Source organism: Condylostylus longicornis, unplaced genomic scaffold (genome assembly GCF_029603195.1).
Source record: "Condylostylus longicornis isolate FDR11 unplaced genomic scaffold, ASM2960319v2 ptg000028l, whole genome shotgun sequence".
Lineage (NCBI taxonomy): Eukaryota > Metazoa > Arthropoda > Insecta > Diptera > Dolichopodidae > Condylostylus > Condylostylus longicornis.
In genome coordinates, this window is record NW_026577997.1 from 4,074,099 (window position 1) to 4,089,538 (window position 15,440).

A 15,440-nucleotide genomic window follows, 5' to 3' on the forward strand; every position below is an offset into this window, starting at 1 on the left:
TGTATACTTACAACAGAAGAAACAAAAAATATTTAATAAAAATTTTTTTGTAAAATCAAAGTAATCGAAATTTTAAATATGACAAGCAAAAAAATATTCAAATTGAAATTAAATTGAAGATCTAGAAATATAATAATTTTTTGTTATTTAACTCATAATACACAAATATTTATAGGAAATTTAAAATAAAAGCGAGAAATGAAATTTATATTAAAATTATTGAAATAAATAAGAAGAGGCTATATTATAACCATGTTTTAATGAATTAAAATTAATTCAAGAGTGTGAAAACATCTTAAATAATATTCATGAAGAAAATACAAAAAAAATTCAAAAATTTTTTTCAAAAATTTTTCAAATATGGCCAAAAATAAATGTAGAAGAAGTCATTTATAAAGTGAAATAAAATAAAGAAGCCAACAGTATAACAATAACAAAATTATATGAAATTATACATTATTTAATAGTTTAATATAAGAGTTACAAAAAAATATTTTAAATAAATATTAAAGCAGTGCAATTAATAATAAATTATAAAATCTATAAAATATATACACACACACATACAAATAAATAAAATATTAAAATTATAAAACAAAAATTACAAAATAAATTTTATAAAGAAGCAAAAGAAGAAAACAAAACAGTGTGTAAAAGTGCAAAAATTTAAAAAAATTTATTTGAAAATGCAATATAATTAAAATACAGAATTTAAAGTGCATATAAATTTCATAAATTAAATGTAAAACAATAAAAACAAACATAATTATAACATTATTAAATAAAATAATATTTGCTTTGAGTGACAAAAAAAAAAACAAAAATAATCATAAAATATTTTATCACCTCTCTCAACTCTTAATAATATTTATATTTCAATTAATTATATTAAATATTTTAATATAAATATATTATATAACAAAAAATTTTTTAATAAAATTGTGATGTGATGAGATACGACGTCCAAGAATTACTTCAATCTGACGATACCATCAGTAGGTTTGCGAATGGGATGGCATATCATCCATTCCTGCAGCTACCAAGGCCCACTGACTTCAGCGTATCATCGCTGTTGACGGCGGGTACAACATCACCCCCACATCAGTCACATCATTCTCTTAGTTCTAATAGTAATAATAATAACAGTAATAATAATAATAGTGTTAATACAAATAATAATAATAATAATAATAATTTATCAACAACAACATCATCAATAAGTGGAACAATAACAGCAGCACAAGGTGCTACAACACCAAATTCATTACAATTAAATTTATCTGGTGGTCAAAATTCACCAGTTGGTTCAACAACAATACAAAGTCAACAACAACATTTAATAACATCTAGTTTAAATAGTAATAACAATAATAATAGTAGCAATAATAATAATAATACAAATCAAACGATATCAACATCATCATCTCCTATTAGTTCTAATAATAATAATAATAATAATAGTAATAGTAATAATAATAGCAATAATACAACACAATTATCTCATCACCATCATCATCATCATCATCAACATCATTCTCAGTCACATTCAAATCAATTAAGTCCAACAATATCTTCATCATCGTCATCGTCACATCATCAAACGACATCGGTACCTTCAACACAACAATCAGCAGTTGTACAACCACCACAGCCAGTAGTACCACCACAACATCCACATCCACATCATCCACATCCAATAACAGCAGGTGGTCATCCACCAGTACCACCACCACCAGCTTTTCCTCCACAACCGTATTTTCCAGCTGCAGCATTAGCAGCATTAGCTGGTAGTCCAGCCGGACCACATCCACATTTATATCCAGGTGGTTTATTACCTAAATTACCACCACATCATCCACACGCTCATCATCCATTAGGTACACCATATACAACAGCTGAAGACGTTTTATTATCATCGGTTGCTGCACATCAATTACATCCAGCTATGAGACCATTAAGGGCATTACAACCAGAAGATGATGGTGTTGTTGATGATCCAAAAGTAACATTGGAAAGTAAAGAATTATGGGAAAAATTTCATAAATTAGGTACCGAAATGGTTATTACAAAAAGTGGAAGGTAAGTGTTATACATATATAATTTTTCTATATAATATAATAATTATTAATAAGTGATCGTTAACGTGATTGAAAATACCCATAAAATACTGTTACAACATTAGGAATTAGGAAATTTTTTATTACAAAAAACTTGATGCATTTATACTAATAATAGTGCCACGTTCATTTTAATAATAATATTCGACATTTTAATCTCAATCTAAACTCTCAAAATTCAATTTCCCAAAATAATATTTTTAATGCCGTCGGCTTTACTCTCTTTTCTCATATAAAAATTTCATATTTTTGCTCTTCATTCTTTATTTTGTTTTCTCGTTTTATTGTTTTGCCTTCTTAACGATGTAGGCGCCACAGATATTAACGTTTAATTTGCGAATCATTGCAAGAAATTTTATGATCCATATTAATTAGAATGCATTTTAATTCTGTATAATTGCAATAAATTTTGTATATTAAAACGGAAATTACCAAAACCAAGTAAGAAAAATATCGAAGACAAAAAGAGAAAATTTGAAAATTCAAGAAAACGCTGTAAGAAATAATAAAATGTACTGTCGATTATTCGATGATTATTCAAACATCTGCTATGTTATTTTTCATTTAAAGAAAAAGCCGGCGCTAAATATGTTTTGGCATATTAAAATAAAATGTTGGAGAAAAACAAAAAGAAGGCTTAAAATTGTCAGAAAAATGTCGGCATCTTTTTAATTTTCTACTTAAAAAAAAAAAATTAATAAAACTTAAAGAAAAATGAGAACGAAAATGTGTAAAGACCAAAATTTTATCTCACATTTTGAGTAAAAATTTCCTTAAAAAGTGCAAAAAAGTACCAAGAAAAGTCCTGTGTTTCACAATTCGCCTTCTTTTATGGAATCGCAATTTGTATGGCATGACATTATTTTGCTGCTGTGTACTTGCTTGAAAAAAAAAATTTTCATCTTGTCATCGTCTCATTTGTTATCTTGGTGGGGTTTAGTATATGCTTTTTTTTTTTTTTGGTTTTTGGTTTTTGATCTCATTCCCTATACTTGAATATCTTGCGCTTTTATTTTTCTGTTGAAAATCACCATATTTTTTCGCTACGATTAATTAAACGTTTTCGTAAATTAATTTTGTGATTTATTTCGCTGCGCTTTATATACAAAAATAAGTAAAAACGAAATAAAAATCAAAAGCACAGCTAGATCGTATAATAAAGAGTGAAGCAACTTGGGATTTATAAAGAAGCTTGCCAGTTTATATTTTATTGTAGGGATTAATCTGAATTTAACGATATGTTGATTTTTTTGATCAGAAAATTAATTTTTAAAAACCCAAAAAAAAAAAAAAAACAGAAGAAAAATTCTTATTCCTTTGGTTTCTTAAAATGCAAGATTTTTAATAAAGATTTGAGAAGAAATTTATTGTTGTTTTAAGTAAATTTGATTTTATGTTGTGGGTTGTTTTTATATACACACACACAAACTTCGTATTTGTAATAATTACTATGGGATGAGTGGGGCTTGAAAATTTTTTTTAAACAAATTGTTTAAATTTTCGAAATTAATTCAGAAAATCAAATTCTTAGAATGCATGTAAATTAATTATGTGATTTTTTGTTCTTAAGAAAATAACAAGATTTATGACATTTTTATTGCTATTATACTTTATTAATACATAAATTGTTGTAATTTGTTAGTTTTACCACCATGAAGGAGTTCAAATACGAATTTTGCAAGATAATTAAAAATTTAATAATTTTTACGCATTTAAGATTCCATAAATTCTGTCTAATTAAGTTTAAATTCGCAAGAGTCCAGTAAAACATGTGCTAATGAAAATTTGAGTTTTAGAAATTATGGTCTATGAGGACTTTAAATCTGCAAATTTTAATCATTTAGGCATAAATGGCAGTGGAATATTATGATAAATTTTTCTTATATGTATTCCGGTTAAATATTGGATGGTATATTGCAATGTGAGTTCAATTAAATACCATATTTGCAAGTTAAGCTTATACTGACTTTGCATAAGCCTTACTTAATTGAGAGTGTATTTTATATAAATTTTAATTAATTATTTGGTATGTAATAATTATTTTAATTCAAATAAGAAATTGAAATGAAAATTTTTTTTCTTGCTCTGAATTTGTTAAGATTTATTTGTAAAATTGACCAATTTATTTCACATATAAAGCATTCAACTATTGTGAATTATTTTACTTAAGATGGTGTCGTATTTAAAAAAAAAAATGTGATAATTAAATTGTAATTTCACTATAAAAATTAATTATTTCTCCATTTTAATTTAATTTTGTATATTGCCATTAATGTTTTCTGTTCCATTTTACTGTTGTGCCAGTTAATATTGTGATAATTAACTACTAAAATTGTTTTATTTGCAATTTAATCAAATTATTTGTTGCAATTTTTCATTTAGTCGAGAATTTTTTTGAAGTTTTTGTCTTTAGCTTTATGTAAAATTAAATACTTTGCTACAGAAATATTTTTTGAATGAAAAGGAATGCAAAGGAATTGATTTTTATTGTGTCTTGTCCAGTTTACTTGAATAATTCATTGAAATCCTATATAATATTCCTATTTGTTGATTAAATGTTTTTAATATAGAATATAAAAATATTAAGACATTAAATTAATTAAATTTTAAATAAAAATCAATTAGAGATGATTAAAATCAGTTAAACATTGATTTTATAGATTAAAAATTATAGATTGATTAATTTAATTGCAACCAATTTAATAATGTCATACATTTCAGCCATTGTGCTTAGTTTGAAGAACTAGTGACTCATTTTTTATTATAAAAAATCAATTTTACGTAAACATCTTAAATTTTCAATTATTTGCAATAGATTTATTTACTAAATGTAAGTAATTATTGTTACAATTTGAAATTAATTAATCAAATCTTAAAAAATGTACTAGATCAAGTTTAATTGACAAGTTAATTAGTAAGTATATAAAAAATTTAATTGTATCCAAGCATAGATGTGTTAGAATCCGATTCTTAGTAGGATCAATTAAAATATTATTCTGCTATAATTTCATTACTTATATAATGAATTGTTAAAATAGATGCGACTATTCTGTTAGTTAATTTGTTCTAATTTTCTTGTGTTTTTTAATATTTCATTATTCTTAATTATAACGATTAATTTAAGTTGCAAATAATTTTTCTTTAAGTATCAGAATTTTTCTATTTTAAGTAAATTTTAAAATTTTATCTACATTTTTTTATTTTTTAATAATATTATAATTTTCCTGTGAAAATTTACAAGAAAAACGAAATTTTCAATTCTCATTAATTTCACAAATTAATTCCAAGTAGAATTTAAATATTTTATTTGAAAACTCTAGAAATTATTTTCTGCCAATTCGTATTTGTAACTTAAGTACTGTAGGAATGGGAATATTTTTGTACTTCTTTAAAGATATTAATTTAATTAAACTGTTATTAAAATTATTAAAAATAACAAAACCTATATAGGTACGATCCTTTTAAATTTAAAAATGTTTCTAACACAAAAAAGATGTTATGTTCAGTGTTCATTCAACTTCGTACAAGACGCAAGTAACTCAATAGTATATTGCGATGTAGCTGTATAATATTTTCCTTCTATAATTTCTATGGAAATTGACTTGTCGCAGTAGCTATTAGTATGTCTAAAATAAATAATTTTTAAACTACATTTTAAAATTGCTAAGACTCAATGACGAAGAAAGTGTCGTTCATTTTACTCCCACTCTAACGTTTAAGTGAAAATTTTCGAAGATTTTTAATAAAATCCTATAATTTGTTAATGAAGCTTCATACTATAGAATATATAGATTAATTTGGTTGCATATTCAAATTTTATTCATATTAAACAGTTTCGCTTTTAAAATTTTATATTTTTAAAATTATTTTCTAAAATCTATACATAACACCAAGTTCAATTATCCTCTTAATTATATTAAAGAACTCCTTTTTTATTGTTATACAACTAAAAATATTATCCCTAAGTTTCTTGAGTGGGTTTGATAATTTCATTTACTCATAGTATTTAATTTAAATTCAATTTCCTTCGAAGTAATTTCCAAAGTTTTCTACTCCATGAACCAACTTATAACACCATCTATTTTACCAGCTTAAAACATATATATATTACATATATAAAAGTAGAATATGTATTACATATCGAGATGATGCTGATGATGTTCATTTAATTTTAAGTGGGTAGATTGTGTAACCAACAAATATAGAGAAAATGAAAAAAAATAAATTCCAATTTCATAAATATATATAGAGAGAATTGGTGGGTACAAAGTTGGGGGTGGGTTTTTTTTTTTGTAATTCACAATTTTATTACTTATATTTTAATTTTTTTCATTTATTAAATTTTCTTCACTGAAAAATTCATTTGATTATCACACCTCAGTACAGTTGAATAAATGACGTTTTTTACTTTAGTTTTCCTTTTTTTTTATCCTATTTTCCTAATTTTAGAATTATTGTATACTAAAATGTTTCTGGGGGGGTATAAGGTTGGAGATGGAGTATATATGGATTTTTTTTTATGAATAAAAGCGAAGGCGAAAAGTGCTAAGTGAAATTTTAATTTTTTTTTTTGTTTATTCCTCAATTAATTCAACTATAGCCTTTATATTATGGGGGGAACTTATTGAGAGCTATTTTAAATATAAATTTTAGTATTTTTAGCGTGTCGCGGTTTAGTAGGCAAAAAAAATATAATAGAGGCAACATTTAACTTTTTGATTAAATTGTGTATTTGAAAATAGAAAAAATTGAAACAAGTACAGAGGAAATTTAATAGAGGACCAACATCAAAATATGAAAAAATAGAATTTATGAGAAAAATCATTAAAATTAAATTAATTTTTTTTCCTGCTATTTTTCCATTAAGTAGGTTAATTTAGCAGATTTCAATTGTTTTAAACATTAATTTCGTTTTTTTATGAATTAAAATTTAATTTGTAGAATTTTCTGTATACATTCATAGGTTTAAAAACACCAAAATATTATGGCGATGTGCGATAATTGAATTTTGTTGTCAGACTGGAAGGGTATATATAGAGTATAAGAGTTTTATATAAAACAATTTTGACTGCATTTTCATACTGAATTTTAAGTAAAATAGGAAAAGAATGTGCAATTAAATTTTATTTCTTTGTACATGAATTCTTGTAAAAAAAGCTTAAAATTATTTAACAGAAAAAAAAACATAATCAAAATGGAGAATTTCTCGTCAGACGATTCATTGTTAACCGTACTTAAGAGGTTATTTTTAAAGAAAACATTTTATATAATCAGATTGAGTTTTTGTTTTGTCACAATGACCTAGACTATATTTTGTGTTTTTTTTTTTTGAAATTTAATATTTCCTCTGTTTTTTTAATAATTAATTTTTAAAATATAAAAAAAAATTTTCCTATATAATTTAAATTTTAATGGAGAATTAAATAAAATTCAATATTTATATATTTTAATAAGGTCTTACAGTAAAAACAACTCGTAGAGGCTAAATATAATCATAGATACTAAAAATTTTGAATTTATTTTGAATTTAAAATGTATGACAAAGTTTATATTCAATTCTATCGCTTGAATTCAAAGTTAGTTTTAACCCTTTCGAACCGGCTGGTATACAAAATGTACCAGTAAAGTCGAAACATCCGTAAGAGCTGAAAATTACATTGTATTTGATTCTCTGTTATACCATTTCGTTCGATTCGGCACAGTAAATTTTAAGACCCCACATGTGAAACATGTGCTAATTACGCTATTCGAAAATCGAATTGAAAGGGTTAAAGTGATTTTTAATTACTCCAATAATTTGAATAATTATGAAATATATCACAATGTAGTTCGATGTAGATATTTCATTTGTTTTTTCAAATTTCTTGAACTTCCTATATATTTTAGAACATCTCATATAAATTGACGTAATTACAAAAAAATACAAATGACGTACGTATTTTACAAAAAATTCTTTACTCCAATGGATTTTCCTATACGTGTACCATAAATATACCATGATTCCAAATAAAAATCCAATTTATTAACTTGATCAATTGAGAAGTGGAATTGAGAGGTATCCATAAATTAATTTGTTCAAACACTTACGAGGAACAAATATTTTAATACTATATAGGTAAATTTTTTTTAACTGAAACTGAATCTGTTACCTCAAACGTAGGTTGTATTTTAAAATATCACAGTTATTTTTATAAAATTTTTCACTATTTAAGAAATCTTTTATATGTTTTATACATAAATGGGCGCCAGGTGTTTTTCTATTTTAAATCTTAAAATAAAAAAAAAAAGTAAGAGAATGTTCACGTATATATACGAATTCAAAAGATGTTAAGAAAAGGTATATATATATATATAGATTTCGAACATATTTTTATTTACTTTAATCAGCAATTTTTTTGTATATACATAATATATGTATGTGTGCAGATTTTCAATATTGTTTAACATCCTTAATTATCCCATTAGGTATCAACAAATACAAAGAAAAGGAAAAATAGAAAACGACAAATATTTCCGCTATTTCCTTAAAGTTTACCTATAATATGAACACTTTATAACATGAAATTGTTCTAAATGAAGAATATTACGGGAAATAAGACGTGATAATAAAAGAAATTAAAATATATAACAAAAAAATTAATTTAAAATAAATAAAAATTTATTGTTTGAATTTTTGCTTCGAATACATACACATAACTCTAGTTAACACAAATATAACACTTATACATATTGTATAGATTACGTAGTATAGTTTGATTGGAAAATATTCTTTTTAACCCGTTCAAAACTAAAGGTTTTTGTTTCTTCAATAGAACCTAATCAAATTAAATTTATAACACTTAAATTATTTCTGACATCTCCAAGAGGTTTACCTCAAATTCTTTTAATTTATGCTAAATACAATTCCATTCGCTTCCAAATCTTGACTTAGACCCTATATCTAGGAAATGTTATATATACTAGGATTAATTGTAACTTAAGTATTATGTTTTCTTAGTCTTAATTTTAAAGTTTAATTCGAATTTTTGCTTTGAACAAAATTTTGAATTAAAATTTTTTGTGTAGTCTGGTGTAGGACAAATAAAACAATGTTCTTTTAACTTTTCACCAACGTTTCGATTTAATTTTAAATCTTCATCAGGGATTAAATTTTGATTATTTTCCATACATTTTCACTGATTATTTTTGAAATTTTAATTAAATATTTTCAAATTTATTCTATAATCCAATATTATAGTCTTAATTTAAGTATCACTCTATTACAAGTAAAAGTATAACACATTATAAGATGTTTTTTTTATTATTTGTCTAAATACATAATATTAAAAGAGAGTACTGAAATAATAGTTCCAATTTCTTATCTAATTAAGTTAGGCTTAGAATTATACTTTGGGTTTGAAAATGTTATAATATCTCCTGCTTGAAATTAGCACAATATTTTTGGGATTACGTAATTTCTTCTTATTTTTTTTTTGAAATTAATTGATTTTGGCATTTACAATTCAGTGCTACAAATTTAAACAGCATTTGAAAAAAAGAATTTCTAAAAACTTGCAAAAATTTTATTAAATTTTTTCTAATTTATGGTAAATAAATAGTTAGCAATTTATTAACCACACTTGAATTATATACTTCAAATTTATATACCTAACTACCTATATCCATATACGTAATTTTCAACCTTTAAATACACAAAATTTTCCTGTAATGGCAGACTATTTTATAAATTCTAAGTTTATATATAAATATAAAAAGTCTACATTATTTTAATTGTTAAAAAATTTCAATTAAAAACACCAATTCAATTTCTATATATATACATGTATAACAGTAATGAATTTCATTATTTTTTTGTAAAAGTGTTTGGAATTCTAAAAATTAATTACAATACAATTTGCTTTTTTTTTTGGAAGTTATTTCGAAATAAAATAAAAATTAATTATATATATATACAATAATTTTATATATATATATGCAAAAGTTTCTTTGTTATATATAATTTATGTGCAAGTTATATATAAATTATGTGCTCATGTAAATATATTTGTTATACAATTAATATGTATGTGCTCTTGTACTTATACGTATATGGATTTAAATAGTTATAAAACAATCTATATTAAAAGTTAATAAACCACCGATTCTTTGAACTTTTTGTAATATATGCCTATATATACATATATATATATATATATATATATATATATATATATATATATGCCTATATATACATATATATACATATATATATATATATATATATATATATATATATATATATTATGTACAGTACAAGTATATATTATAATGAGTAGAATATTATATATTTTCATATTTACATTTCAATATTTTGTATATATAACAATAATAATAATAAATAGCAAGGATATATATATAACACAAAAACAAAAAATTCAACGAAAATTTCGAATATCTTTTTAGTTTGCTATTTATATGATATATATAACTATAATATTCATATATATCCACTATAGTATATAGTATATATAACTATAATATATATATATATATATACATTCATACATTATTATATACTAATTCTACTTATACTAGTCTTGTGTATATAGAATTATATAGCTATTATGATGAAAATTTCTTAAAGCCGAAAAATAACACCACAAATATATATAAAAAAAAAAATTTATTCCAAAAAGTATAAAAGCGTGAAAATATCTTATAGCACTTTTTTTTTTTTGATTATTTTTGTTTTTTATTATTTTAATTCTCGGATATAAAAATTTAAGGTAAAAGCGGCAAATGTTTATTGTACTTTAAATAGAAAAAATAAAAAGCAAAAACAACATGCTTTTGCTTAAAATTTTATAAACTAGTGAACTTTTATTTTTTACTTACTTGTACAAGTTAGACAAATTTTTCTTATTTTTCTTTAATTTTATAAAGAATATACATATATATAATTATATATACCAGCAATAAAGCTATATATATATAATAGTAAAGTTTAAGTAACCGACATACCAAAAAAATAACAAAAAAAAATTAAAACAATTTCGTGATAGTTATTAATTTAATAGGAGCTTAAATAAAAGTTGGAAGTTGAACGGGAATTGAATAATAATAATTGTTTTACTTTTATTTTTTTTTATATAATTTTTTTTTGTTATGCTTTTTATTATAATTTTTGCGCCTTTAATATAAATTTTCTATTTCAAATATTCTTTTTTTTTCTGTTTATTTGAAACAGAGAAGTACAAAAACACTTTGAAAAAATTTTGTACTCAGTTTTGATTTTAATAATAATGAGTACATTATTTTAGTTACTTATTAAGTAATTACATTTTTATTAAGAACCTTAATTTCAACAAACTGAGTGTTTGTTTCGTCGGGCTTATCAGTAATTTCATTACTTCAACTGACAGGAGTCGGCCTTATCAGTATTGAACTGAATGAAACTGACAAAAATTTGCAAATACCGATTTGTACGTATTTTACTCATAGGTAAATAGATGTTAGTTTAAAAAAAACATTAAAAGAAATTTTTAAATGAAAATGAAGAAAACGTGTTATAAATAAAATTTAAACTAGTATATTTAAAAATGCTAGCATATTCTAAATACTAGTACATAAACTACTGAAAATACTACTTAGTACATTCAAGCTGAATTATGTACATACGAGTAATTCGTTATGTACTTGTTTTATTATTTTATTAAATAAGTACATGATATTACTCTCATTTAAATTTAAAATTATTTGTATTGTATGTTTTTCATTATAATATAGAAGAAATTACTTATGTAGCTCGATTCCATTTAATTATACAATATTTACTAAATTTATTAGTAATTTAGCTACAATGTGATTACTTGAAAAAAACGATGATCTTACTTAATCAATTAACTATTTGAATTGCTATTGATTTACAATCGTAGTATTAGAAAACAAGGTGAAAACTTAAAACAGGATTAGTACAAGAGATTCTACAAAAGATTTTTCTGCATACTGAAAACATAGTTTCTTAGTTATGCCCAAATTTAGAAACTGTTATATTATGATTTATTAAATAAATTTTAACTTAATTATTTTGTTGAAAAAGTAGATCTACTTGATTACTAACAGAATGGTTTGGAAGTATATGGAATAATTTACAAGAATTTAATTTCATTTTACTTAATTTCTTTACTAATTTTTAATTACTGTATTTTATTATATTAAAAATCACGATTATTGCTTCTCATATTAATTAAAGTATTAAAATATTATTCACTTTGAATACTTATTCGATTCTACTAGAAAATTTAAAATTATTTAAAATAATTTATAATTAATATTAATATAATAAATAATTTTCTTTGAGTGTATTTTTAATAAAAATTATAATGTTTCTATATACATATATATATATATAATATTATACACAAATTATAAATAATCTTATATATTAAACTTATCGGGCCAACTGTCAGAAAAAAGTTTTTTTTCAACACTCAAAGTGTTTTTTTCAAAAAGTTGGAAAAAAATAATAAAAGAAAATAAAAATAAAAGAACGTAATGAAAACCTTTAAGTATGATATATATATATATATTGTGTATGATATATATATATATATTTATATATATAGTATTAAGGGAAAAAAAAATTTATGATAATGCCAGTCGCTAGTCTAATATACCGCGATATTGTTTAACATGCACACGCAAATCATTATACTTAGAAAAACAAAAAATTATAACACTAAATAGTTTACAAACATGAAAAATACATACAATATAAGTGAGCAAAAACCAAAATGAATTGTCGAATAATAATTGATAAAAAAAAAAATTTAATTAATATGGCAAAATGGTAGACAAAAACACTTATGAAAAATCATAGTTTAAATGAAATTATGATAAGAAATTGATAAAAATGTAAATTGAATAAAATAAATTTTTTGTCTGAGTGTATTTAATTGAAAAACAAGAAAAATAGAAATTAATTATTCAGCTTTAAAACGGCATTTTAATCATATGTGAGTATTTGGTATGTTTGTGTTAAAATTTTTCAGTGACTAATTTGAATTTATTCAGGGTTCGGAACAGCAATTTTTGGATATTATTTGCAAGTTGTGTTATTGTTATGTGATAATGGTTCTTTCCTGTGCTAAAATATTGTTTCAATGTTAATTCAATGCATTAAGGGGTTATTTGTTTATTAGATATTTGGGTGTATGTACTGATAATTGTAACCGTGTTTTTAAAAATATTAGTGACTTTAATTTTTAATACTTTTTTATCTCAATTTCTTCCGATTTCAGCTTACTTATATACACTTCATCTTGAATTGTCGTTGCTAATTATTTTTACAATTATTTGCCTATTACGAGTATATTTATTATTCAACTCCTTTTTTATGTAAAAAATTATCTAAATTTAAATTCTACAATAAAAAAATTAATTTTATTTTATCCAATTTAATATTCAATGCTAATTTTTTCAATACTTACTATGTTTTCTTAAAATTTCAATTCGAAAATCTTATATTCAACCTATACCATATTTTCGTATACCATTAAAAAATTTTTATTATAACACAATTATTTAAAATGTTAGCGTCAAATTAATAAATATTTGATTATTTTATGTCATATGTATCAAGTATTTTGTTTACTTATTCACAGAAAGAAAAAACAACTTGAAATTTTTGTCAAAAATATGTTGTGAATTAAAAAACGTAATATTTGTTTTTTTATTATTAGTAACAGAATGAGTACGCTTACATGTGTGTAAGCAAATGTAGATATAACAAGAGATTATCGAGAAATTTTCTATACAGACTTAATTTTAGTATTTTAATATTTTTAGTATTTTAGAAATTATAGAAATGAGAAGTCAAACAATATCATTGTAGCAGAAATTTTTTATATTGGAATAATTCGAAAAATGAGTAAAATTTTAGTGTATCTAGTCATTATTGTCATTAATTTAGAGTTATTTTGTTAATTTGAGTGCATGACTGCTCTAAAATTGAGAAAATTTCAAGATTTACGAAAATTTTGCAAAATAAAATTTAAAGTACAAGTATTTTTTAATTAACTTAAGTAGGAATGCAATTGTAATACTTAAAAAGACCAGTGATTTTTAATTAAAATGCAATTTTTTTAACAATTTTTTCACAATTTTTAAAAAATAAAATTTTTTTCTTAATCAATCAATGCAATTATTAAATATTACATGCAGAATATCTAAAGTACCTACATATAAGTAATAAAAAAAATTTATTGCGTGACTTTACTTATTTTTAACCTATTTCTGTTGCCATATTAAAATTACATGTGTTTGCACGTGTAAGACGAGGAAAAAAATCTTTTTTTATTTTTTTTTATTTTGCCTTCCTATGAAATTATTGAAAATTACAAGGTTTTAAAAATTTCATTATTAATTTTAATTATTAATCTAATTTTTACTTTTTTTGTATTAAAAATATAATTTATACCTTAGTATTTTATAGAAACCTTTATACTTATTATTCATAATTTTTTTAAAATGATTGTACACGGATTTAAAATAAGTGAAAATACAAGTTTTCCTTGTGAAAATTAAATTAAAATTGAAAAGAATAATGTTTTGGGGTATATTAGGTCACCTAATTTTTTTAAAATTATAAAAAACGCATTCGTTTTAATTCCCTTGGATCTTTATGTAGTTGGAATTCATTTCAAGTGTTTGTTCTCTCTTTTAATACCTTATTGTTGCAATTGTAAAATTTATGACCGGGAATATAATTTAAAATCTTCAAAGTACCTTAAAATCAGAAAATGCTATACAGATTATAGAAAAAAAAAATCATAAAATAATAAGAATTTTCAATTTGAGTTGCCTAAAAATATGCAATTTTTTAAAAATTATATTAAAATGCTCGTATAATGGTGATTTATTTTATTTTTATTAATTTTACTATCTCTTAACTTTTATTAGTTAGTAAAATTAGAAGTTCATCAAAAATTTATCAAAAATCTCGAAATTCTATTAAATATTCGTCTACTTTTAGATTTTTCTAATATTAAACTATTTTTGAATAAAGCGAAAATATTTTCGAACAAAAAATTCTTTATCATATGAGCTCGTTTTGTGCAATTTAAGAAACATTCATTCGTATACTTAGAACGTAGTTTGAATAAAATTTTCTATTTAATATGAAAAATTTATAATTTTCCACATAAATTGTGTTTTGATTATTACTTTTATTTTCACAAAATAATTAACTTTAAATGACTTTTGTACAACGCATATTATATATGTAGGGTTTAATTTTATTGCCACTTTACACATACATTTACTTACATAGTATATTTAAATAGT

The 15,440-nt window shown here is 22.4% G+C and overlaps 1 protein-coding gene across 2 annotated transcripts in view; it reads left to right on the forward strand.

The window, feature by feature from the left end:
- Positions 1 to 371: 371 nt before the first annotated feature.
- Positions 372 to 15,440, forward strand: part of LOC129607720 (optomotor-blind protein-like) — a 102,550-nt gene continuing 87,481 nt past the window's right edge. For both annotated transcript variants that reach the window (XM_055518883.1, XM_055518884.1), the window contains exon 1: positions 372 to 2,079. In XM_055518883.1, the coding sequence (XP_055374858.1) occupies positions 950 to 2,079 (1,130 nt within the window). In that variant the 5' untranslated portion in view covers positions 372 to 949. The remainder of the gene's footprint in view (positions 2,080 to 15,440) is intronic.